This window comes from Pan paniscus, chromosome 16 (assembly GCF_029289425.2).
Source record: "Pan paniscus chromosome 16, NHGRI_mPanPan1-v2.0_pri, whole genome shotgun sequence".
In the NCBI taxonomy this organism is placed as follows: Eukaryota; Metazoa; Chordata; class Mammalia; order Primates; family Hominidae; genus Pan; species Pan paniscus.
In genome coordinates this window covers 74496871-74523551 of record NC_073265.2, presented here as the reverse complement: position 1 = coordinate 74523551, position 26681 = coordinate 74496871, and the positions used below count along the sequence as shown (strand labels likewise).

The window sequence follows — 26681 nt, the reverse complement described above, 5'->3', positions numbered from 1 at the left end:
CCTCCAGCCATGAGCTCTTCAATGAGGCTGACTTCATCCTGCGCCACCTGGCCGCATGCCCTTCACCCGCCTCATCACCCAAGCCAACCCCAGGAAGGAGCAGAGGGAGCTGGTCTTTCATTCTCTTCCCAAGGCTGAAGCCCCAGCCCCCGGTCACCCCTCACTCCAGCCTGGGCCACCCTGGACACTTATGGTCCTCCTCTTTGGGTCCCTGGCTGTGGTAATAGGCCTCAGGTCACGTTCAGTTTCCCTGAGGGGAAGGTGGCAGGAGCCACGGCTGGGTTTGCATGCTAGCAGCAGCTGGCATGGATCGAGCTCTTCGGATGTGCCGGGCACGGGCCGAGCCTGCACATGCAAGAACACATGCAGTCCTCCCTCCAGGACATGGCAGAGGCAGGATTGTCGCTCCCACTTCACAGAGGAGGACGCTGAGGTTCAGAGAGGCCAAATGAGCTGCCCAGGCATCTCAGCTAGGATGCAGAGGGTCTGGGCACCCAACCCACTAAACCTCCACACTCTGCCACCCCTCCAGGGGCAGTCAGAGGGGAAGCTACATAGGAGAGGGGGTGGGTGAGAACCAGGAGGACAGCAAGGAGGCGACGGTGGAGGTCTGCCTTCATCCTGACATGGGCAGTAAGGCATCCTGACATGGGCAGTAAGGCGCTGTTCTGGGAGGGTTCTGGCAGAGAGGGTGTCTTTGGGTCTTGGGCGGTGGGCACCTGGGTGCCAGTCCCAGGCTGAGCGCCATGGCCCCTAGGTGTGCAGAGGCAGAGTGTGTACTGCTCGGAGCGGCAGGCAGGGCCCGTGGACGAGCAGCACTGTGACCCCCTGGGCCGGCCCGATGACTGCCAGAGGAAGTGCAGCCAGCCGCCCTGCCCTGCCAGGTGAGCCCGCCCCCATCCCCCACCAACTCCCCACCCCCAGGCATCCTGGGTCTGCCACAGGCCCCTACATCTGGGTCCCCGGAGGCCCTGGGGAGGAGCAGAGGGAGCCGGGCTTTCATTCTCTTCCCAAGGCTGAAGCCCCAACCCCCGGTCACCCCTCACCCCAGCCTGGGCCAGCCTGGACACGTATGGTCCTCCTCTTTGGGTCCCTGGATGTGGAAATAGGCCTCAGGTCATGCTCAGTTTCCCTGAGGGGAGGGTGGCAGGAGTGGAGGGGCTGTGCCTTGTCACCAGACTTTGAGGGCAGGACACTTACCTGAGCTTGGAGCTCTGGAGAATCATCCACTGGCTTCTGGCACTGTCCAAACCCCGAGGTCCTGGAAACCCAGCCTGGCCCTCCCTGCTGGTGAGCCTGCCAATGCCACCTGTCTGATGCCATACTGATGAGACCTGTGTGCCCTCAGCAGGTGGTGGGCAGGTGAGTGGCAGCTGTGCTCCAGCTCCTGCGGGCCTGGGGGCCTCTCCTGCCAGGCTGTGCTCTGCATCTGCAGCGTGGGGCTGGATGAGCAGAGCGCCCTGAAGCCACCCGCCTGTGAACACCTTCCCTGGCCCCCTACTGAAACCCCTTGCAACCACCACGTGCCCTGTCCAGCCACCTAGGCTGTGGGGAACTGGTCTCAGGTGAGTGTGGGATGGGAGGGGGCCCGCCTCCAGCTCCACCCTTGGTCTTCAGCTACGGGGAGGCAGACAGCCTTCCTGGAGACCTTGTGGGTGGGAGGGAACCTGGGCATTCCAGGGTCCAGCCCCTGACTCTAAAGCCTCAGGGATCAGGAAGCCCCTGGCAAGCATGGCCACAGTCATGGCCTTGAGCTGGGAAGGGCCAGAGAGGGCGGGCTGGGGTCTCTGCCACTCTGACATCAGGCAGTGGACAGGTTACCCAGCCTTGCCCCAGTGTCCCCTGGCAGCCTGCCTCCCAGGCTAAGCCCCTCACCCTGGCTTCCCCGCAGTGCTCAGTGACATATGAGGAAGGGACTCAGCACCGAAATGTCCTCTGCATCAGTGACACCGGTGTCCCCTGTGACGAGGCCCAGCAGCCAGCCAGCGAAGTCACCTGCTCTCTGCCACCCTGTCGGTGGCCCCTGGACACACTGGGCCCTGAAGGCTGAGGCAGCGGCTCCTCCAGCCACGAGCTCTTCAATGAGGCTGACTTCATCCCGCGCCACCTGGCCCCACGCCCTTCACCCGCCTCATCACCCAAGCCAGGCACCATGGGCAACGCCATTGAGGAGGAGGCTCCAGAGCTGGACCTGCCGGGGCCCGTGTTTGTGGACGACTTCTACTACGACTACAATTTCATCAGCTTCCACGAGGATCTGTCCTACGGGCCCTCTGAGGAGCCCAATCTAGACCTGGCGGGGACAGGGGATCAGACGCCCCCACCACACAGCCGTCCTGCTGCGCCCTCCACGGGTAGCCCCGTGCCTGCCACAGAGCCTCCTGCAGCCAAGGAGGAAGGGGCACCGGGACCTTGGTCCCCGAGCCCTTGGCCTAGTCAGGCCGGCCGCTCCCCACCCCCACCCTCAGAGCAGACCCCTGGGAACCCTTTGATCAATTTCCTGCCTGAGGAAGACACCCCCATAGGGGCCCCAGATCTTGGGCTCCCCAGCCTGCCCTGGCCCAGGGTTTCCACTGATGGCCTGCAGACGCCTGCCGCCCCTGAGAGCCAAAATGATTTCCCAGTTGGCAAGGACAGCCAGAGCCAGCTGCCCTCTCCATGGCAGGACAGGACCAATGAGGTTTTCAAATGATGAGGAACCCGAGGGCTGCGGAGCACCCCACCTGCCCCCGAGACCCAGCCCCACGCTGCCCACTTTGTACCCGGTCAGCAGCACCCACTCCTCTCCTAGTCCTGACGTGGCGGAGCTGTGGACAGGAGGGACAGTAGCCTGGGAGTCAGCTCTGGAGGGTGGCCTGGGGCCTGTGGATAGTGAACTGTGGCCCACTGTTGGGGTGGCTTCTCTCCCTCCTCCTCCCATAGCCCCTCTGCCAGAGATGAAGGGCAAGGACAGTCCCCTGGAGCCGGGGACTCCCACCTTCCCAACCCCAGGACCAGGCTTATGGGACCTTCAGACTGTGGCAGTGTGGGGGACCTTCCTCCCCACAACCCTGACTGGCCTCGGGCACACGCCTGAGCCTGCCCTGAACCCAGGACCCAAGGGTCAGCCTGAGTCCCTCAGCCCTGAGGTGCCCCTGAGCTCTAGGCTGCTGTCCACGCCAGCTTGGGACAGCCCTGCCAACAGCCACAGAGTCCCTGAGACCCAGCCGCTGGCTCCCAGCCTGGCTGAAGCGGGGCCCCCCGCGGACCCGCTGGTTGTCAGGAATGCCAGCTGACAAGTGGGAAACTGGAGCGAGGCAAGTGGTGTGGGCTGGGCGGGCAGGGAGTTTGCGTGGGACCTTGGTGGCTGTTTCCTCATCTGAAAATGAGCAGAGTGGGACACAGGCGCCGTCTGTCTCGCCTTCCTTGGGGCGGGGGTTCCCAGGATTAGGGGAATGAGGGGACCTGGGGCCCATTCCTGGGCAGCACAGGGGGCCTCAGGGAAGGCAGGGGCAGGCACACTCTGGCAGCACAGCATGCCCCAGGATGGAGCTGGCTCAGACAGCTGCGCAGTGGGGAGGGTCCCTGTGTGGCCGCCAGGCCCAGTCCTGCCCAACAGGCAGCAGCTTCCCTGAGGCTCTGCCTGGCTCCTCCAGGCTGGACTCAGCCCACTGCTACCTGGCTCTGCCCTCAGTGGCTCCACCCTCCTTTGGCAGTGACCTGCAGACGTCTGAGCTGCATGAAAGAAGCTGGCTAGTGCCCCCTCCCTGGGTCCCCAGATGGTCGCTGCAGGAGAAGCAAGCTTCTGCTCAGATTCCTAATTTTGGGGTGGGAAGGGGCAGGCTGAAGCCCACAGGGCCTGTTTTGCGCGGGGATAGCCAGCGATTTGGCTGCTGGTACCAGGACCCAGCCTTCCTTCCCTGGTGCCTCTGGGAAGCGACGAGGCTGGTCAGGATAGCTGGTCAGGGGTGCCCACAGGGTCTCCTCCCCCGAACCTCTGCACCAATGACACTGGAACACAGGCCCTTTGTCCCATGTGAGCAGGGACGGCTGCTTGCTGGGGGGATTTGACTTTTCATTCTCATGGTCTTCCTGGGAGGTGGGTGGAGGAGCCTATTTTGCAAATAAGGAAACTGAGGCCCAGAAGAGGGTCCCTGTCTTGCTGAGGTCTTGCTAGCCTAGGTGGGTAGTTTCCTGGCTGTGGAGGCCTGGCGAGGATGGGATCTGCCTGGCTTTCACGGGTCTGTGCCCCGTAGTGCTCCACCACCTGTGGCCTGGGTGCCCTCTGGAGGCCGGTGCGCTGTAGCTCCAGCCGGGATGAGGACTGCGACCCTGCTGGCCGGCCCCAGCCTGCCCGCCGCTGCCACCTGTGGCCCTGTGCCACCTGGCACTCAGGCAACTGGAGTAAGGTGCATGAGGATGGAGCCAGGACAGGCATCCCCAGGGCATGGGGTGGAGCCCTGGTTCCCCACGGCCTGTGTTCCGAGAGCGGCAGGGAAGGGGAGGGCTCCAGGCTGCATGTCTACATGCCTGATCGCACCGGATTCCGAATCTCTTGGGAGTCATCTCATCTTTGTCTGGCTTGACCTGTCTCCTTTCCTCTGTATCTTTGACCCCATCTGGACTTGTTCCTCCCTTTCTCTGTCTGTCCCAGCCCATGGCAGCCCCTGGCCATGCCACCTTTGGCCTGGGGCCTGCCAGCCTTGGCCTCTCGCTGGGGCTCTTCAGGGATTTGCCCCCAGCTGGGGCGTGGGTCTGATGCCTTTCCTGCCACATGCCTCACGGGGTCATGCCTGTGGGCCTGCACGTGGGGATGTGTCCACACAAGTCTCTCGGTCCCCAGTGCTCCCACAGCTGTGGCAGAGGTTCCTCAGTGTGGGACATGCAGCATGTGGACACATGGGACCTCCGGCCACTGTGGCCCTTCCATTGTCAGCCTGGACCTGCCAAGCTGCCTGTGCACTGGCCCTGCGGGGCCCAGCCCTGCCTCAGCTGGTACATGTCTTCCTGGAGGGAGGTGAGGCCTGGGCGTTGAGTTGGGGGGAGGGGACACCCTCAGACCCTGGCTGTGCCCTGACTCCTTCCCTGCCCACCCAGTGCTCCGAGGCCTGTGGCGGTGGTGAGCAGCAGCGTCTGGTGACCTGCCCAGAGCCAGACCTCTGCGAGGAGGCACTGAGACCCAACACCACCCGGCCCTGCAACACCCACCCCTGCACACAGTGGGTGGTGGGGCCCTGGGGCCAGGTGAGCCAGGCTGTGGGGGGGAGCAGGGAGCAAGTGCTTGGTAGTGCCTGGTCAGTCCTGGGTTGGGTGAAGGAGCTGTGGAGTGTGTGCTGTGAGCCAGGCTCTCTGTGGCCCCTGCACATGCAGCAGTCAGTGGACGAAGCCCTGCCGTGCTGGTGCTCACACCTGACAGGGAGAAACAGACAAGGAAAGGGCACGTGTGCTGTGATGTCAGGGAAGGCCTTCCGAGGAGGGGTCTGGGGTCGAGACCCGAGGGAGGAGTCAGTGATGCCAAGGACAGGGATCGAGGGGACAGCAGGTGTGAAGTCTGAGGCAGGAATGATGAGCTTGGGGAGATCAGGGAGCCCAGCAAAGGCCAGCGGCAGAAGGGGGCAGAAGAGGGGCCTCAGATGGGCAGGACACCTTCTGCTGGGCCTGTTTGCAACTGAGGGGTTCAGAAATGTCAGATTTGGGCCCTGAGCTGGGTCCGGGAGTCAGCTGGGCCAGCGTTTGAGTCTTTGTCCGACTGGCTGCTGAGTGACTCTGGGCAGGTTGCTTTGCTTTGCTGGGTCAGTTTTCTCATCTGTAAAATTGGGACGGTTTTGGGAGAGGAGGGTCAGGAGGATTAAATGGAGGAACGCAACAAAGCACAGGGCCGGGCACAGCACGACACTGGCACAGACTCAGCACATGTTTAGGGCTTTCAGACCTGCACCTGTTAACAACAAAGCCTGGCGGGCTGGGCCCCGGCTGTGAAATTGTCTCCACCCCTCCTGCCCATGGGCTGCGGCAGGTCCTCTGCCCTGTCCCTCGGGCACAGCGGTGTCTCGCCCACGTCTCTGCTCACTGCTGCATCAGGGCTCCATCCCGGGGCCCCTGCCCAGGCCTCTCAGGCATGTCCCGTGTGAGGGGCTCACTGCCCTGCCGCCCCAAGGGCTGTCCCATGGTTCTCATGCCCCTTCCCTCTGCAGCAGCCGATCCCACAAGTGAGAGTGGGGTTCCAGCACCAAGTGGGCTCTAGGAATGGGAACAGGTCCTCCAGGAGGCACTGAGAGGGCGGCTGGGAGCAGGGGCAGGCCAGTCAGGCACAGGGCGCAGGGACAGCTTCCCAGAGGAGGTGTCCCTGCCCCCACTGCTAGGGCTGGCCCTGGAGACACTCATTCCTCCCCTGCTCCCCCCAGTGCTCAGGCCCCTGTGGTGGTGGCATCCAGTGGTCACACACTGGTCAAGTGTGTCAACACCCAGACGGGGCTACCCGAGGAAGACAGTGACCAGTGTGGCCATGAGGCCTGGCCTTGTGAGCTCCCGGCTGTGTGGCACCGAGGATTGTGAGCCCGTCGAGCCTCCCCGTGAGTCCCCCGACCCCAAGCTCTCTGCTGAAGTGAGGTGGGGCGGGAAGGGTGATGGGGAAATTGGGTCTTCAAACCATTGCACCCACGGCACCGGCTGGCTCCATCTGTAGTCTGGGCTCATGAGCCACTGGAAAATCCTGATGCCACAGGATCCCATGCTGGAGGCTGGGCTGTGCTGGGAGTCAGTCAAGAGGAGTCCCAGCTACACAACATCCCGCAGGCAGCTTTCTGACCTCCGGTGAGTAGAGGGAGTGGCCTTGGCCCCTGATTTGCTGTGTGAACCTGGGTAAGCTCTTTCCCCTCTGGGTCTCAGTCTTCCCACAGTGAGACCAGGGATGTCCCTGAAGCTGTGTGAAAACTGGGCCTGGGTGAGTCCCTGTCCCCTCCCCAGCCCTGGCCTGTCCATTCCCTGGCCAGAGGACTGCCTAGAGTGAGCAATGGAACCACAGGAAGGGCCTCCCTTCCAGGGTCCTGCTAATCCCAGTGGTAGGGGGTTTCCTGGCCAGCTGGGTCCTGGTGGAAGGGCCTGAGCTAGCCCTTCTGGATATCCCACCCCACTGCCTCCAACACACACACACACACACACACACACACACACACACTCACACTCACAGACTTCCTGCAGCCCCAGCTGCTCTCAGCAGTGCTGAGGGCAGGAAATGGGGTGGCCCTGGAGTGTCACCTGGGCTCCCCTCACCAGCTGTGTGGCCTTGGGCTCCATTTCCCTCTCAGGGCCTTCATGTGCTGAATAAAGGGGCTGCCAAGCCCCATCCTTGCATAAGTGAGGTCTGGGCATGAAGGGCGCAGCACTGCGTGGGGATCCAGGTGGTGCTCAGGGAAGGCGGCTTTTACCCCTTCCCCAAAGCCACTGTCATCCCCAATTGCAAGGTCAGGGAGAGGGCCTGGGGCTGACCCTGCCAGTCTAAGGAATCCAGGAGCTGTGGCCTGAAGAGCTGCAGCCCTTGTGCTATTGGCTGTCTGCCCCCTGAGCCTAGGACAGAGTCCTCAGCCACGGCCCTCAAGCTGGCATTCGGGGCCCCCTGCAATCTCCCCAGTCTGCCTTCTCCCCTTGTCCAATGCAGCCTTCTCTACCTGCGCTGGCTCCTGGGCAGCCCTCATTTGGGCTCAGAGTGGCCCCTGCCATGCCTCGCTGCCGTGCCTTGCTACCCTGCCTCTGGCAGGGGTGGCCTTCCTGCCACAAACCCCATTATCTCAAGGCCCAGTGGCAGTGCCCCCACCCTGTCCTGCCTGCCCTCAGCACGCACCCAGCCAGCATCTCAGAGCACTCCTGTGTGCTGCCTGAGCTGGGTTCTGGCATCACATCTCTCGCCTTCATGGCTAGAGCTGGCCACAGGGAGTGGGGTGGTTATGATCTCAGGGGATGAGGACCAGATGGGGCAGAGAACAGGAACTGAGGCCCCTGGGGGCCTAGAACCAAGGACGGATGGCCCAGGAGGCTCTGGGCTTGCAAGGTCTCCCAGGGGCGGGTATGAGTGGGCTGCAGGGAGTGGGCTATGGGGGCTGGTTAGGTGGCTGAACTGGAAGCTGTCCTAAGTGAGGAGTTTTCTGCCACCAGTGAACAGTGGAGGGGCAGCTGGGAAGGTGTCTTGGACTTTGAGACCTGGAATTCCCAGGATGTTTTGCTGGTCTGTGGGATAGTTGGCGGGACAGGGGGAAAGCCGGGAAACTCCAGAGTGTGCGGTCGCTGCAGTGACACAGCATGGCCACATCCATTTGCTGTGGAGGTGGGGTTGACAGAGGAGGGAACCGAGGCCCAAGAGGTGAAGCAGCTTGTCTGAGGTCACCCCGGGCGACCAGGATGCAGGCCTGCAGATGTGCACTTTGGAGCTCTGCCTGGAGCTGGGGTGGAGGAGCCTGCCTGCTGCCTCGTGCCCTCTGCCGGGCCTGAGGGATGTCCCTGGCACAGGGCTGGCTGCTGTCCTCCCGCTCTTCCTCCCCAGGGAGGTCTGCTGGAGTAAGCAGGGCCCAGGCGGCAGGTGGGGGCTGTCAGCAGTGGCAGTGGCATCAGGAGCAAGGCCAGGAGGCTGGAAACAAGCCACTTCCCAAAATGGCTGTGATAACCACGGGGCAGGAGGGCCCAGCCAAGCCTCAGCCCTGACAAGCACAGCCTGCAGCCGGCCTCCCTCCCCACTGGGCCTGGGCTTAGTCCCTGGTTTCTGCTGACAGCCTGTAGGGCCCACTCTCTCTAGGCTTCGTGGCCCACCTGGGAAGTGGGAGGCTGGCCTGGGAGATGGGACCTGTGACTCAGAACCCGAGGCTGTGTACAGCCCCTGTGGCTGGAGGTGGTCACGGAGGTCTGGCAGGACAGATGCACTGGGGCAGGGGGCGGTGGCGGGAGTCGGGGGCAGAGGCCGCTGCAGGTTGGCAGGAGGCCCCGGGACCGCAGTTCTGTGCCAGGATCTGTCGGGGAACACCAGGGGTGAGCAAGGATGGAGATGGGATGGCAGGGCGTCGCCCTGGGCAGGCTCTTTAACAGGCATGTGAGGGGGTCAGGGTGGGGTCTCAGGACCTTTCCTCCAGAAACCTCAGCCCAGCAGCGCCCGTTCTCGAGTCCTGGGGTCGGCCGTGAGTAGGTGGGACAGAGACACCAACAGTTGGAGACCTGCAACTCCGGTTTGGGAGCCGCTCCAAAAACCGGGGCTCTCTGCTTGGTGGGGAGCTGCTGGAGCCTCCTTAAGGTGGTTGGGGTGGGGAGCCAGGTTCTGGGTACCCCAAACCACTGGTTCTGATGCCTCTCTGCCCCCCCCCACTCCAGGCTGTGAGCGGGACCGCCTGTCCTTCGGGTTCTGTGAGACACTGTGCCTACTGGGCCACTGCCAGCTGCCCACCGTCCGCACCCAGTGCTGCCGCTCGTGCTCTCCGCCCAGCCACGGCGCCCCCTCCCGAGGCCATCAGCGGGTCACCCGCCACTGACGGTGCCAGGATGCACAGACCGACCGACAGACCTCAGTGCCCACCACGGGCTGTGGCGGAGCTCCCGCCCCCTACGGCCTAATGGTGCTAACCCCCTCTCACTACCCAGCGGCAGGCTGGGGAGCTCCTCCCCCTCGAAAAAGGTATATTTTTATTCTAACAGTTTGTGTAACATTTATTATGATTTTACATAAATGAGCATCTACCATTCTAAAGCACAGTGTGACTTCATCTTGGATTTGGGGAATCTTAAAAGTGAGAAACTCTTCCCCCGACCCCTCTGCCCAAAACTCCACCGCTGCAGCACCTCGGCAGGCGCGGCTTTTCACCTGCTCCTCTGGGGCAGAGCTGCAGGGGGCAGCGTAGCAAACGAGTCCCTGAGAGCATGGCATCTGGTGAGGCACGGAAGGCCTCGGAAGCCGGGGGGCTGCTGCCCAGGGAGGCCTGTCTGCAGAGGGTGGGGTTCTGGGGGCAGGAGGGTCTTCTGGGCAGGGGCACAGCTTGGCCCTTACTTGCTGCCTGCCTTCAGCTCAGGCTCCCAGCCTTCCCTGGGGCCCCACTCTGTGGTCCTCAGAGACCTGTTCCACAGGGATTGAGCCCACCTTGTCACTTGCAGGGACTGCCCCCTGGAGTGGTGGGGACTGGGGCCCCCATGGGCACCTCCCTGGCTCTGTCTGTTCTATCTGTTGACTCTTCTGCAAAAAGCGGGCAGAGAGGGGAAGAGCAGGCTGGCCAATTTTGCCCTACTGTGTCCCCATGTGTCCCTTCATCTCTGTGCCCAGAGATAGGGCTGGGCTAATTGCCACTGCCTTGGAGTGGCCCCTTTCCCACCACCAGCCCAAGCAACAGGTTCCTACCATGCTGATCTATGGTCCAGCACCTGGTACCTGCCTACCCACAGCCCCTTCCCCTCCCATAAAATCTAGTCCCATGGAGCCAGACAGTGGTGCCCACAGCTGGGAACAGATGGGCATGAAGGTGCTTTGAAGAGGGTCCTGGCCTGACCAGGGGCGGGAGGCTGGAGAAGGGGCGGACACTGTCCTCCCAGGCCCAGGCCCAGCCCTGGATCCGACCCTGGCCTCTGGCTGTGAGCCTTAGACTCAGCCGTTGACAATTTCCTCCTCAGCCCTCCCCCTGGAAGGTGTTACGCCCCTTCTACAGGTGGGGGACACTAAGGTTCAGAGAGGCCACCCTGCAGCCTACAGGGGTCACCTTTCACATTCTACTCTCCAGGGTATGACATCCCTGGACGAAAAGCAAGTGTAGCCCTGGAGCCTGCATGTGGCAGCCGCGGCCGCTCAGGGCTGGGTGTATGCTGGGGATGGAGAGGACACCACTGAAAATCACTCCTGGCTGGGCGCGGTGGCTCACACCTGTAATCCCAGCACTTTGGGAGGCTGAGGTGGGCGGATCACCTAAGGTCAGGAGTTTGAAACCAGCCTGGCCAATGTGGCGAAACCCCATCTCTACAAAAAATACAAAAATTAGCCGGGTGCAGTGGTGGGCACCTGTAATCCCAGCTACTTGGGAGGCTGAGGAAGAAGAATCGCTTGAACCTGGGAGGCAGAGGTTGCAGTGAACTGAGATCACGCCTTTGCACTCCAGCCTAGGCGACAGAGGGAGGAGACTGCGTCTCAAAGAAAAGAAAAGAAAAAAAAGAAAAAAAATTACTCCTTAGGGACTGAGACCAAGAAAGAGCATCAGAGGCTGAACCCCTTGGTGATGAGCGTCTGTCCCAGGACTTGGAAGGGAGGGAGGGGAACGTGGCCAGGGGGGCTGCCTGCAGGTGCCTGTCCTGCTGCTCCTCAACTCAACATGCTCACCTCATTTCACACCAACACGCCCCATTCTCAGAGGAGGAGCCCAGGGCTCTAAGAGGAAGTAACTGGCCCAAGGACACATGCCCTAGTGACACAGGCCCATCCTAGGCGCCGACTGCCCACCTCCAAGTTCCAGGCCACGCTGAGCAGGTGAAAGAGGGAGAGGGCCCCGAGCAGGCCCCAGCTATGGCTTTGCACAGAAAGGGCAGCCTGCCAGAGTTCACGCAGGAAAGCAAGTTGCTGGGAAGGCTAGCGTGAGTCCCAGCCCCGCTGTGCTGACCGAGGGTGGAGGAGCGTCAGGCGTGCTTCCTGTCTGCCTGCAGCAGCCAGGCTGGCCCAGCAAGACCTGGGGACCCACGCTCTGAGTCATGGGTTCCCAGGCCTTAGTCAGAACTGCCCCTGGTGGCAGTCCCTTCCAAGGGGTAAGGAGCAGGGCCTGTCGACTTGCCCCTGACCCACACACTGAACCAGTCCCTAGGAACATTATCCTGGGCATGCCGTACCTGTCGTGCAGTCTGAGTCATGCTGCCAGGGCAGGTATCCAGCTCCCAGCCTGGGAGTGCTGAGAGCCAAATCCACTGCAAAGCAGGGGTGATAGTCAGGGTCCCACCTCATCTATCTGTCGGCAATCCAGTGGTATCTAGGTGAGAGTCCCATACACACGGTCATCCCACAACACACTCCACACTCCACAGGCCAGGTGGGGACACACAGCCCCCTTCCCTCCCTCCCAGGTACCACCATAGCTGCTAGTGTGTGACCGAAGGCAGGGTCCCTGGCCCCCGCTGAAGCACTATCGCCGACCAGCAGGCTCACACACCTTGGCCTGTTGCTCCTAGGGGTCACCTGTGCTATTCAGCCAAGGGGACCACAGTGCCTGCTGGCCCAGCTGAGCTCCACCTAGCGAGCCCACCTGCCTCTCCTGCCATGGACTCTCCCTCTTCTGCTTTTCCCAGCAGGAAGGGCCCAGCCTCACCTATGCAACCTGCAGCCCCACCCCCGCCAACCAGTTGAGGCTCCCCTCTTAGACTTATAAGTCTATGGCCAGTGGCATCCGGCTACCTGCCCTCCCTGCCTTCCCCAGGGTCCCTTCAGAGGACCCTGGGATTTCGGACCACCCAGAGGGGCCTCTGGCACTCACTCCAATCATCCATCCCTTATAGCTTCACCATTTTTGGTTCAAGCAGTGTTCCCTTTCTATCAGGCCTGGTGGCTGTTGGGTGGGGCTCCCCAAGCAAGAGGTGGCCCTGGGCCGTGAGTTGGAAGACAGGGTGACCAGAGAAGAGAGAAGCCCGAGGGGGCTGAGCATTCGTCTGAACTATGGGTGGACTGCCTGGGTGCCATGAAAGAGGCCAGCGTGTATGAGCTGGGGAGGGCCGCTGCAGCCCCCAGGCACTACCTATGAAGCTCCGGCTTCTCCCTCCATCTTCCTCCCCTTTCCCTTCCAGCCCCTCTTTTCCAGGAACCTTGCCATGCCCACACCTATGCCCTCCCCTCCCCGGCCCTCCACAGCTGCTGCAGCGCACCCATACTCTGCACTTGCCTCACCAGCTCTGGCTTTTCTCTAACCCGTTTTCTCTCTGCTTTCTCTCCAACTGCCAGCTGATCGGGTCAGGCAAGTCCATCCCATCCTGAGAGCCCCAGGCCCCACTTCGACCTCTAAACACATCCCTCCTCTTCTCAGAGACCTCCCTTTCCAAGCCAGCCTGGGCGGGTGTCCTGTGATTTGACAGTGGCTCCCCCAGCCCCAAAGCCAGCCCCCTTCATCTGTGACTTAAGTCTGTTGTAGCGGTGAGCTGACACGTCCAGGTTTGACCATTGCTGAAAACTTGTGCCCCCTCTGTGGTATGCCTCTGCCCTGTTCTGTAAATAGCTATAAATTCTCATATATATACACATACACATACACACACACACACACACACACACATATATATATACATATATACATGTGGTCGACTGCCTCACCTCTAGAACTGGGAATCAGTCCCCATGCTGTGCTTGTGGAGTCTTGTAGCCCAGCAAGAGGAAGCTGTCTCCTGACATCGCCCCTCCAAAGTGCACCACCTCCAGTGAGCTTCCGGGACATGCGCGGCCTGTGGACAGCCAGCCCCTGCCATCCCTCCCGCCCTTCTAGCCAAGCATGGCGGCACTGTGCAGGCAGCCGTGTGGCCTGACAGTCTCTACCAGTCCTGCTGTCCCTCGGCTGAGAAACCCATTTCTGAATGACAGAGAATGTGTCCTCTGCTGGCTGTGTTCTCTATGGAGCTCAGGGGAGGGAAAAGGCCAAGCCATTTTTAGGGTGCTGTTGGCAGCGGTGAAAAGGTCACACCCTTTTCAAGGGACACTTTCCCTGGGAAGTCCCTGGAGCTTAGCTGGCTCTTATCCTGTGAAGCCGGCTCTGGCCACTAGGGCACAGGGCCCTGAACTCAGCCTGGAGGGAGCCTGCGGGGCAGCCGGCACTCTGGAGGGACAGACAGGCCACCCGGTGCAGACAGGAGAGGGAGGCAGGGGGATGGAATGGAAGACACCTGGGGTGGATGGAAGTCAGTGCCCTTGGGCACTGGTATCTGTCTTCCTGACCACAGCTAGATCAGGCTTCTCAACCTGTTGGCTGTCAGGGCCGGACTATACTCCATAGGCGCCATGGCAGTCCTCGTGAAATCCACCAGGTGTCACCAGGCAGCATACAGGTAACAGGCCTGGAAGATTCCCCACAGCCCAGCTGGACATGCTGAGACACTCTGGGGCTCCTCGTTGAGTGGGAAAAACTGCAGGCCCCAGTGAGGGAAACGGGAACATGCCAGGCCGAGCAGTATGGCTAAATCCATTTATTCCAAAATCAAAGCAAAACAAAAACAAAAACAAAAAAACAAAACAAAACAAAAAAGGGGTCCCATCACCAGGGAGCCATGACCCCATCCCCGCCCCCATCATCGCTCCTATGCTAACAATGAATAAGTTTCCCAGCCGCGAATAATTATAAGAACCTCTTCCTCATACACCAGCTGCAACCTCCGCTAGGTACGATACAGAATGTTACACAGCTACAGTATGTACACGGGGGAAGGGGGGGCACCCCCAGCAGCCTGTGCCCTGGCCTGGTCTACAGTTAACTCCACTGTCCCGCCTCAGCTGCCTCTCTGAGTAAGAAGATGGGAGCCCCCCTGAGGGAAAAGTTGCTTTGGTGAGAGTAAGGAGGCCGTCAGACCTCCTCCAAACAAACCAACTCCACCAACCTCTGGCTCTTAAATAACATCATCATCCAGAAATGTAAGGACTCAGCCTTGGTCAAGGTGGTAAAGGGTCTGTTTGTCTCCCTCCATTAGACAAGGGTCTTGTCTTACTACCCTAATGGTAAAGGGCTGACTGGGGAGGGGTTGTAGGGACATGGTGGGGGTGAAGACTCCAGACCCACTTCTCCAGGCTTATGCTGACAGGGGCCTGCTTTTATTTATTTTTATTTTTATCCCATGATGTTTTTTTAAATCCCGTAACTTCTTTTTCAGAACTTTTAAAAAAAACTTTTCATAAAACTTTTTTTTTTTTACTTTTTTCCCACAACTTTTTTTGCCACAACTCTTCCACAGTATTTTTTATCCCGTAACTTTTTCATCCCACAACTTTAATTCCTGTAACTTTTTTAGTTTGTGTTCTTTTAATAAACACACTTACATGGTTACAATTTTGTAAGAATAAAAACCGATTATCTCATGCCAAGCATGCCCAGCATTTGCACAGTCTCAATACCTTTAATACTATAGTTTTGAAGACACACAAAATTTTTAGGCAAAACAGCACCTTGAAACCATCTAATAATTTATTACATTGCAGTAGCATCACAGAAGCAGTCAATAATGCCACTTTAGACAAAAATCAGTATTTCCATCATGCATTCTGTGTATAAGAATTCATAAATCGGTAAAAGTCATTCTAAGAAAACTTGGCAAATACAGCTTGGACTGGAATTGGCATTTCTTTCTCTACTTTTCCTTCCCCTAGATTCTTTGTTTTAAGCTACAGTATTCGTATTTTAAAATGTTTTAAATTATTTTAAGACATTAATATAGCAGTTACATTTTTGAATAGTTATTTGAAAGTGACTGTAAGATAAAGTTTTAGAGAATCTATTTTGGATAGGGTTGATTTACATTTTCACATTTTCTAAAAATCAGCTTTGGTTTTAGAACTGATTGTTTTTCATTTCAGGAAAACCTATCAGGTTTAATCTATTACTTTAAAAATAATTATCATATATTGCAGTCTTTAAATAGGTATTTTGATTCTTTACTTCCCACAGAAATTCAAATTTATTCAGTTGAACTCACATTTTAAAATTCTATCTTTCTGCTGAACTCTAACCTTCTAATGTTGCCTTCTAAGCAAATTGAAAGCTGCCTTATACTGAATGAGGAAGAGAACAAATACTTGGCTGAATGAGGTACTGCAAGAGACTGCGTGCACTTTGAAGAAAGACTTGAGTTATTGTCATAGGATTTCCATCCTCTTTAGCTTTTTCTTAAACATATGACAAAATACCTACACAGAGAGTGGTATTTGAGTTAATATAGTACATTTATTTTTCAGACTGACATTCAGCTTAAATATGCCAGTATGTGATTTAATCCACAGGTGCCTGATGAACACATTGTTGTCAGATTGGTTACAGATGCTAAACGCTATCTGAAGGTCATTCCTAGTCATTTATACGTGTCAGGGTAAAAGTGAAGTGATTTGAACTATAAAAATACCTTTGAAATAATTTATCAATGTATTAGATAAACTCAGTTTCAGAATGATAAAGAAAAACTGTTAGACCAAATAATGTGGCTAATTAACAGTGGTACGATTTCTAGCCTGAGGGTTCAAAATGGACTTAAAGTAACTGTCTTTAAACTGAACTCAAAGAATGCAAAAGCAGCAAGTTCAGAAAATAAAAGGCAAGAACAGGAGCTTAAGTCCATTTTAAACCCTTGGGCTGGAAATCCTACCACTGGTAATTAGCCACATTATTTGGTCTAACAGTTTTTCTTTATCATTCTGAAACTGAGTTTATCTAATACATTGATAAATTCATACAATCTGGAAGAGTCAGTTGAAGTCACAAGGGCTCAATATTTGCAATCTTTAAGTGAATGCAGGCAATTCTCTTATTCAATCTGTAAAATCGTATTATTGATCTCCTATTAATGTCATATTTATAAAAGTATCATGAGGATGCCCAATGCTAAAAGTGGAGATGGTCTAGTAACTAGAAATGCCCACCCCAGGGAGCGCAGATACATCTCTCCCTACATCCTAATGATATGATGTATTTTGGAACACAGACATTAGAACTTCATGAAGTTTTAGCTGTTGATTCTTCCCCAAGCATCATCCAGTTATGATATAGGCAACATATGACTGAAATAATTCATTGATCATGCACATTAACATAAATATTACACAAAATATGCCTCTAACTGAAACTGAGAGGTATAAAAACATATTTCACTCTTCGTAAAGAACTTTGTGAGGAAATATAACTCCGTGATTGTATAGACACTTTCCTCATGACACTTTGACATTCACAAACAGTAGATTGCGCTGCAGTTTGTAAACATTTTAAGTTGCATAAACTGCTCCTTGATTTTCAAATGTAGTATAATACTGTCTACTAAAATTCCTTTTTGTTTCAACTAAGTACTCTCACATATATTAGTTTATAATAATGTTTGTTATTATTTTTAAAGTCTTTTCCATTCAAGAAAAAGAATTCCTATGTCAGATGGTTGAAGACTAGGTATTAGCCAGAGAGGTCTAGATGGTAAAATCCATCTTCTAGCTTCAAGTAAGCTCCATGAACATAGAGGAATGCCAGGTGTCACGCAGCTTTCCTTCACTCGAATTCATTCTTGACTAGAGCCTGTATGCCTGTTCCAGGGACATTTAAACTCTTAAAGGATTTCTTCTGATCTTTACTAAATACATTAAGGAGAATGCCAACCAGTGCCCTTTTGTGTACTGGGACATGTAGTCATGTGATTAAAACAGGGAACACGAACTCTGACTTTAAAATGTATTGTAGATATAAATGCTCTCAGCTAGAAAAGGTTGTCCACATCCACAGTCATGATGGGAGCCTTTCATTCCTCAGAAATAATCCCCTTTTAGGTCATCAAAAAAGAGTACAACTGCCACAGCTCATGATGCAATATCTTCATGAGCCCAGAGCACATGCAAATCCTAAGGGAACTACCGTAGTACAGTGCTCATTCTTGGCACCAGAACAAATGAAACATATTCTATCCTGCACACACCTGCCAGAGCAGGCCACTTTCCTCTTCTGGGAGATTTAAAAAGCTCCCCAAAATGTTATTACTCCCATCCCCAATACACAGAAAAAGGGGGAAAGGCTGTTTCCAGCGCTCCACCTTTAAACAACTGTAAATGTCAGTACTCACAGTGGCATATTACAAAGTAATAGACCGCGCACTTGAGGGCAAACCACATATTGAGCTAATGAAGAGCTCACTGTGATTAGGATTCGATCAAACATAACAGCAGAACATAAGGAAATTTTATTTGAATTCCGTAATGAATATACAGGCTGTACTAACATTAAAAAAGCATGGCAGCCTATCCCAAACCAGCAAGAACAGTTGTGTGCATATAGTGGGTCTTTGTGTGTTTGAACTCCCATCACATAAGGGCAAACTCGATATGCATGCTAGCGTCCTATAATTATCAAATTTAAAAAATGCTAAAGGATGCCAGAGTGAACATGAGGGAAAGACCCACTCTCATTTAACTTTTTACAAATAAATTTAAACTATAAATTGGAAACACAAATAAATTTAAACTATAAATTAGAAACACAAATAAATTTAAACTATAAATTAGAAACACAAATAAACATAAATGGCTCTAACATTCAAATGAAGTAAATGAATTGTGTAGGATATTAACCCCTTAAACGTTTTTTTTTTTTTTTTAATTTCTTGACCCGCTCTTAGATGATGGTGATGTTTAGCTCTCTGTTCTCGGCGGCCCGAAAAGAATGGCATGCAGCCTCTCCTGCTCCTCCTGCCGCCTCTCCTGTACCAACAGCTTCTCCACTCAAGCCTGGGTGCTCCTGGGGAGTCCTGCATTAGAGGAAGCAGCTGCTGGATCTGCTGTGCAGTGGGGTTGTCATGGGGGAGAACCCTCCCTGTCCTCTCCCGGTGCAGCCTCCATGCTATCAGTGAGGCTCAGCTCACTAAGATCTTCAGAGAGAGGGAGGGGGGTGGGAATCTGAGCACAGTGCGAGCCTCCCCTGCTCCTGCCTGCCCACCCCGCCTGAGGGCTCTACTCACCACCCTGCTTGTCCGCACACCCAAGCTCCTGTGGGACTGGGGCTCCAGGTACTGGTCTGGCTGCTGCTGCAGACTCGGAGCCTCTTGGCTCTTCAGCTCCACCTGCCGGAAGACCCTGGGCATGAGGACATGTGGTGGCTGGCTTCCAGATTCCTGGCCCATTAATAGGGTAGCGAGGGCACTGTGGGGCTCTGTGGCCTGCCCAGGCCCCTGGCCCCTTGCTCCAGGCCTAAGAGACTGGCTCCCTTGCCTAGAACCCCATGCCTCCTTCCCTAGCATCAAATCTCACGTCCTTTCTCCCAGCATTTAAACTGTAGGCCACAGACTGGTGGAAAAGCAGGCGGAGCCAACCACCATCTGCTAAGTGTGCTACATGCCTAATGTTTCCACGTATTATCTCATTTAATCCTCAGCACCTCTGCAAGGAAAAGGCTAACTTCCTTTTGAAGTTAAAGAAACAGAGACTTAGAGATGCAAAGTAGTTGAATTATGACCAGTGGAACCGAGGCCGGAATCCAGTTTGAATCTAAGGAGTCTTTTTTGTTTTTCTGTTTTGTTTTGTTTTGAGAGAGTGTCACTCTGTGTCCCAGGCTGGAGTGCAGTGGTGCAATCTCAGCTCACTGCAACCTTCACCTCCCGGGCTCAAGTGATTCTCGTGTCTCAGCCTCCCGAGTAGCTGGGATTACAGGCATGCACCACCAGGCCCGGCTAATTATTATTATTATTATTTTTAAGTTTAGTAGAGATGAGCTTTCACCATGTTGGCCATGTTGGTCTCAAACTCCTGACCTCAAGTGATTGTCCTGCCTCAGACTCCCAAAGTGCTGGGATTGCAGGCGTGAGCCACCACACCCGACATAAGGAGCCTCTTATACCACTGTCTCTTCCTCTGTGATTGGGGGGCTCCATGCCTCTAGCTGGGATGATGATGTCCAGACCTGGGAGGACCCCAGGGCTACCCACCTCTAAAAGTCAGAGGGCAGGAAGCAAGAAACAGTCATAGGACTGCCCCGGAGGGTGCTGGGGTCACCTGTCCCCAGGCTGCAGCTGCCTGTGGCCTGGCACCTCCCCTCCCCAGAGGCTGGTGCCCGCCTCCCACATCTTCTTGGATGGGTCGGAGGTTACAGTCTCTTTCAGCTCACCCGACTTCTTCAGCTCCTTTACTTGCTGCTCCGGCTGCAGTGTGCTCTTGTTCTCGTTGTTCTGGACAGAGAGAAGCAATCAGTGGCCACCCACTAAAACTGGAGACCCCAGAACTTAGTGTCTGCCTCCCATGGCACCGGGAAGGGTGGAGGCAGGTTAGAAAAATATCCCCTCTCTCCCACAGCCATCAGAGCAGGGCTCTGGCTCACAGATGCCTTTAGAAGTACCATTTCATGTGAAGGCTACAATGCCCCATTTTACAGGTGGGGAAACAAAGGCCTTGAGGGCTAGGGAAGAGGGCAGCCTCCCCAGGTGGGGCAACGCACCAGCTCCTCGAAGCCGCTGCGTGGCTCGGCCCGCTGCTCGTAGAGGGCTTCCCACCCCAGCTCCAGCATCCTCTCCAGCTCCCGCAGCCTCTCCAGCTCCTGCAGAGTCTCCTGCTGCCACAGCCTCTCATCCTCTTGCCGAAGCCTCTCCTGCTCCAGGAGCTTTTCCACCTCGTCCAGCAGCCTCTCCCTCTCCAGCAGCCTCTCCTGCTCCTCCTGCCGCCTCTCCTGTTCTAACAGCTTCTCCACCTCTTCCAGCAGCCTCTCCTGCCCTGGCAGCTTCTGTTCACACAGCCTCTCCTCCTGTTCATGTAGCCTCTCCTCCTGTTCATGTAGCCTCTCCTCCTGTTCATGTAGCCTCTCCTCCTGTTCACGTAGCCTCTCCTCCTGTTCATGTAGCCTCTCCTCCTGTTCACACAGCCTCTCCTCCTGTTCATGTAGCCTCTCCTCCTGTTCATGTAGCCTCTCCTCCTGTTCACGTAGCCTCTCCTCCTGTTCACGTAGCCTCTCCTCCTGTTCACGTAGCCTCTCCTCCTGTTCACACAGCCTCTCCTCCTGTTCATGTAGCCTCTCCTCCTGTTCACGTAGCCTCTCCTCCTGTTCACACAGCCTCTCCTCCTGTTCATGTAGCCTCTCCTCCTGTTCATGTAGCCTCTCCTCCTGTTCATGTAGCCTCTCCTCCTGTTCACGTAGCCTCTCCTCCTGTCTCCTGTTCAGGAGACTCAACATCTGATTGTTTTCCACCTCAGCCTGGAGCTGTCTTCCCACACTCTCTAGCTCCTTCCTTAGGTGGTTGGTCTCATCTTGTAGCTGCTCCACCTTAGATGGCCCTGCTGGGGGCTCTGGGGCCAGGGGTTCAGCTGACAAAGGAAGCAGACAATAAGGGCCTCTGGATTCTCAAAAAAAAAAATCCTCCCTTCGGTGCACAGCTCCTCCTCTCAGGCTTCCCAAACTTGGCCTCACTGCTAATGCCTCCTCACACCCAGATGGTAGCCAATCTTCCAAGTCACTTTCAGATAGAGAGCACTGTGGGTGGCGGACAATGGGCACTCCTCCCTCTTTACTGATGGGGACACTGAGGCTCATGGAGATGACAAGACTTGTCCTCTCCTGGCACAGACCTCTTTCCCTCTGCCTCAAAGCCCTTCCATCCACCCACCTCCCTGGGGCATTCTAAGTCACCCCCACAGCCCTCTAATGCCAGTCCTGCTGCCAGGTCATGCCAGCCCCATCTTACCCGTCTGCTTTTTGAATTTGAACAAGCTCCTCCCAAGCTTCTGTACCCGATGTGTCTTATGCTTCTTCTCCTCCTTAGATGTGCGAACCTGCCCAAAGCAAAGGGGGAAAAGGGCCCTGGAGGGAGGGGCTGGTGAACCTCTAGAGACAGAGTTTGAGAAAGGCCCACCCCCCTTCTGCCAGTTTGTGATTTGGAAACGTGCATTCATTCAACAAACATTTACTGAGCATGTACAGGCCAGGTACAGTTCTTCATAGCAGAGATATAAAACAGCAAAGGACAGACAGGAGCCCTTGGCCCTGAGGTTTCCATTCTAGGGGCCTTTAAATCTCTGACTTTCAGAGCTAACCGAGACCTTTGATACTCTCTACCTCCTCCAGAAACACGAGCATAAAGAGGAGAGATGGCTTGTCCAGACTCAAAAAGCAAATTAGGGACTGAGGCAGGGCAGAAATATGGACCCCTGACAACCAGTCAGGCTAGTGCTTCCCGGAGAGGTGACAACCCCAGGGCATGTGTGGCAAGGACTGGAGCAGAGGTGTCTGGAGAAGAGAGAGTCAGCAAACAGGGCAGTGCAGAAGAGCCATGCTGCATGTTCTGTGCTCTGGGGTCCCTCCAGGTGAGACCTGGGTGCCCAGCTCCCCATTTGCCCTTGGCATCAGGGGCCCCTAGCCCCTTTCTTCAGGGCCCCAAGAGGAAACTGGAGTCCAGGATTGACCAGCTGTAATCAGGGGACCCCACTGGACTCTTACCGGTGAATTGATGTTTTCAGTGAGTTGACTGATTATTGCGGAGCTTGAATCCAGGGCCACTGCTAGTTCTTGGTACTGGCTCTGAGGTGCATGCAGAGAGAAGGAGTTGGAGGAAGATTGTGGGGAGGGGTAGAGAGAATAATCATTAGGGCTGGTGGGGGTGTGTGGGCTGCCTCAGCTGGCAGAGGGGCAACAAGCCCCTGCTGTGGGAGGAGGTTGGAGGGCTGGCCTGCAGGGTCACTGCATCTCGGCCCAGGGCCTCTGACCTCCAGATCCTCCAGGGTAGCAGAGGATGCACGACCCTCCCCGTAGATACCTGTTGCTGACTGCAAGAGATGAGAGTGCACATGGAGATGTTCTGTCCCCCCTCACTGTCTAAGCCCTCTGACTTCCTTTCTTCCCCCATCAACTGGCAAAAGCTTCTTTTCTGTCTATCTTGGACCCTTTTTCCCATAACTCGTTTGTGCCAACTTCTCTCATGGTTCTTATCTCCCCACCATCCCACCCTGGGGCCCTTTCAGTGACTCCTAAAGGGACAGCCTGATGGCAAGTGGCTCTTCTCATTGGCCTGGCTTCCCCTTGAGACTGGGGATGAGGAAAATCAAACAGCAACGACCATTTCCTCGGTGTCCTGGGTGTTTGCAGCAGGCCATGTACTAAGGATTCACATAAAAGCAACAGTAACGAATCTCATTTAAACTTCACAAATGGAAGTCAAAAAATACCACCTCTATTATACAGATGTGAAAAGAGAGGCCCGAAGACCTCAAGCAACTTGCCCTAAATCATATGCTAATCAATCCCAAATCAATCCTTAGCAGACGGAGAGGCAGGATTCAAATCCAGAATTCTTAACCAGTACCCAACAGTCCATCTACAATCTTAACAATTACCCTCTACTGCCCCTTGGACCCCCTGTCCCCAGGACCCTGGCCCGCCGAGACTCACATCCCCAGGTGAGTGGTAACCACCAGAAGTGGCTGTGTCAGGGCTACTGCCATTGATTTTCTTTTTCCTGTTAGCTCCTGCTGGAATGCCAGGGCTCTTCCTCTGCCAATATGCTTTTAACTGTGGGAAAGAAGAGCAGTAACACTCATGAGAATGATCAGCCCCTACAGCCACATCCTCCTTTACAGTTTTGACAAAATACCCTTATATACCATCTGATGTAATGCCACCAACAACTGTACAAGGTGTTGTCACAATCACTTAGTGACTGAGAGGGATTGATATCATGGATAGAAAAAAAAAAAAAAAAGAAAGATCAAAAAAGGAACTTAAACTTAAAGGACTGGAACTTAAACTCAGTCCTCTGACTCCAAGCTCTGGGGTTTTGCCATGAATCAGCAGCTGCCAGGGACCAAAACCAGGGGCAGAGGTAGAAAAGTAAACATGAAGCAGGCAGGAGCTGTAGGCCGTGTGGTTTAGAGTCACACATCCTCACAGGTCTGCTAGCATGAAGAAGCGCACCAGTACCTCTCACACTTTCATATCAATGTGTCCTCATGGCAGAAGGCAGCTTTTGTATTAAATCCGGGAATTTATCAGAAAGAGGACAACCCAAGCCTCATTTCAGAGCGAAGTCTGGTATACGCTTGGAAACCTATGTGTCTGTCATCCCTAAGTACATTAATGCATTTTCTCAAGAGAATCAAGGGAAAATGATGCTTCAGAAAGATGTCCCACATTTATCCTGTGGCACTCAAAGTACCCCAGGTTGAGACGATATGAGGAAGATTCAAGCTGTCAAGTTCAGTTTCCCAAGATCTATTCCACAGAAGATGAGCAAATCTCACTTCAGAGGCCACTCACTGAAGGGCAGTCTGGTCCCAGAACCGTGGAGAACTCAGAAAAAAATGTGAAAGTCTCTCTGGAAAGTAGAAGCCTGGGAAAAAACGAAACCAAACCCATTCTCCCATTGCCACCCAGAGATACTGTGAACATTTTGAGCTCACAGGGGAAGTGTAGGCTTTTCCCACTGTCAATGTCTATGTGAAGGGAGTAAGGCATCCTGAAACCTCTTGCTCCTAGGTCCCATAGTCTCCACTCCCCTTCCAGCTGGAAATTTGTGCTGCAACCAGAGGAAGCAGAAATGGGGTGAGAAAACTTAGGGGACTGGGTTGTACGATCAAAGGCCGGTCTTGCAGCAGTAATGACAGTTCCTAGGGGCACTGTGACATCATTGCATTCCACTCCTCCCAGGGGAGGGGACCACATCAGCGCGATGCCCGAGTCGCTGCTCCACGATGGGGGAGGGAAACACACGGTTTCGACCCAGGTCCCCAGAGACACCAGCCCAAGAAGCCTAGGGAGGTCGAGCTTGGGGCAGCAGGAGGGGAGGGCAGAGTCTGCAGTAGGGAGCCCCGGGAGTCACCAGCCCAAAGCCACCCAGGGATGACTGGTGAGGGCAGGGCCTGGGGCTGGGGGACCCAGGTCCTGGGAGACGCAAGCCCAAAGAGCCCAGGGAGGTTGGGCTTGGGGTGGCAGGAGGTGAGGGCTGATTATGGAGCAGGGAGCCCCAGGAGTCACCTGCCCAAAGTCACCCTGGGGTGATTGGCAAGGGCAGGGACTGGGCTGCTTGCTGAAGGCGTGGGGCTGACTGACTAGGCTTTGGTTGGGGGAGCCCAGAGGGGCTGGGGTTGGGGGGCCCCATCTGGTATGCCTCAGGAGTGGTATGGACTCTGGCACCGGTCTTGTCATCAGAGGGGATCTGTGGCTGGGTTGGGGGCCATGACCTGGTGTGTTTTACCTTTTTCTTGGCTGCGGCCAATTTCCCCTGTTGTGTTTTTTCTGACATCGCGGGGTGGGGAGGGAGGCGGGGTTGGGGCCACAACAGCGAAATACCAGTGAGCGCTGCTCAATGCCTCCAGTCACCTACCAGGCAGCTGTGCAACTGAGCCACAGGTGGCGTAACCAGGGCACCAATGGAACGCAGAATAGGGGCGTGGCCTTAATGCTCCAAGCCCATTGGTCAGTGAGAAAGATGAAAGGGAAAGGAGGCGTGGCCAGGCAGCAGCATGTCCAGAGGGACCTGTGGCATCATAAGGAAAGCTGCCCAGGCAACCGCTGTCCCCGCCCACTCAGAGAAAGGGGAGGGGCCGCCCACTCTGGGAGAGGGGAAGGGCTGGGTTTTGCTTTAAAACTTTTAAAACTGTAAAAAATAAACTTTAAAAAATATATGTGTATATACTTTATATATATGTGTGTCTGTGTGTGTGTATCTATGTGTTCCTCCAGAGCTGTCTTCATTATGCAGCTTCTGTGCAAAGTCTGTGATTTTGGCCTATATTTTTCATCTTCAAATGGAGTACAAGAATTACCAGTATTACCTTAACTGAGATATAGATCCTATAAAAATGGAAAATCCATAGCATGCTTGATGATTAAGGAAGCCGACTATAGTATCCAACATTCCAATAAGACAAAATAATCACAACAATTTCTCTTTTTTGGAAAAATGTTTGTCTTATTCTCCTACATTATTGTTAAGATTTCTTTTAAAAACAAGAAACATGTCTAATATCTTTAAAAACACAAAGCTTTTGGGCCGGGTGCGGTGGCTCACGCCTGTAATGCCATCACTTTGGGAGGCCAAGGTGGGTGGATTGCCTGAGGTCAGGAGTTCGAGACCAGCCTGGCCAACATGAAGAAACCCTGTCTCTACTAAAAATAGAAAAACTAGCCAGGCGTGGTTGCGGGTGCCTGTAATCCCAGCTATTTGGGAGGCTGAGGCAGGAGAATCACTGGAGCCCAGGAGATGGAGGTTGCAGTGAGCCAAGCTCACGCCACTGCACTCCAGCCTGGGTGACAGAGCAAGACTCCATCTCAAAAGAAATAAAATAAAATACAAAATAAGAACACAAAGCTTTCAATTTAATAACCACTTAAAGCTCTTTACTGGTTTAAGAGAAATACAAGGCCCATTTTTCTAGAATCACCTGGCCTCTCTAAGCCTTGCAAATGAAACTGAATTTCTCACTTGATACTTGGCTATCACTTGCAGTCATGAAAACCAAGAATTTGTTATGTCACTGTGTATTACTTGTTACCTGAAATCCACACTAGGCTGGGATCAAGGGTTGAATCTTTCATGATTTTCTCCATAACCTGTGTGCTTCTTATCCCACACCAAACTAAGCTTTTTTTCTAGAGCTCTGCAATTTACAGTTAGTATATGAGAGCAGTTCTCAAAAATGTAGTCTCTGGACTAGCAGCTCCAGCAGCACCTGGGAACTTCTTATAAATACACATTCTCAGGCCCCACCCTGGACCTGATGAATCAGAAACTCTGGAGTAGGGCTCAGCAATCTGTGCTGCAGTAATCCCTCCAGGTGTTCAAGAACCTCTGGCATACAGCAGGTAGAAAAATGTGTTTCCTTCTGTAGGTCCAAAACCAGGGATACTATATGTTCTGTCTCTATATGAAACAATGACATGCAATTAAAAGACATAAATCTCCTTCCTGCTCCCACCTTCCAGCCAATGTGTTTTATTTTTATGAGTTAAATAAGAAAACAATCAGAGATTTCGTCTAAATCGCATATTTACAGGTATCAGTTCTCATCCAGCCTGATCTTATCC

General features: G+C 54.5%; 2 protein-coding genes and 1 pseudogene across 2 annotated transcripts in view; 1 reads left to right on the top strand and 2 right to left on the bottom strand.

Moving 5' to 3' along the window:
* The window catches only part of LOC134729058 (A disintegrin and metalloproteinase with thrombospondin motifs 7-like), a 52154-nt gene extending 42451 nt beyond the window's left edge, over window positions 1–9703 (top strand). The window contains 11 exon segments of the mRNA XM_063596507.1: window positions 758–884; window positions 1352–1565; window positions 1892–2688; window positions 2690–3296; window positions 4236–4388; window positions 4823–4996; window positions 5077–5223; window positions 6384–6416; window positions 6418–6498; window positions 6500–6551; window positions 9331–9703. Coding sequence (XP_063452577.1) covers window positions 758–884; window positions 1352–1565; window positions 1892–2688; window positions 2690–3296; window positions 4236–4388; window positions 4823–4996; window positions 5077–5223; window positions 6384–6416; window positions 6418–6498; window positions 6500–6551; window positions 9331–9488 — 2543 coding nt within the window. The 3' untranslated portion in view covers window positions 9489–9703.
* An 8491-nt stretch (window positions 9704–18194) lies between these two features.
* LOC134729185 (putative golgin subfamily A member 6-like protein 19) lies at window positions 18195–25270 on the bottom strand. The gene is given in 9 exon segments (XM_063597137.1): window positions 18195–18432; window positions 18643–18673; window positions 18676–18744; window positions 19785–19845; window positions 20112–20971; window positions 21349–21436; window positions 22101–22181; window positions 23049–23168; window positions 24850–25270. Coding segments are annotated over 9 exon segments (1491 nt in total). The 5' UTR covers window positions 24898–25270; the 3' UTR covers window positions 18195–18299.
* LOC134729187 (uncharacterized) lies at window positions 23143–24912 on the bottom strand (annotated as a pseudogene).
* Window positions 25271–26681: the final 1411 nt, after the last annotated feature.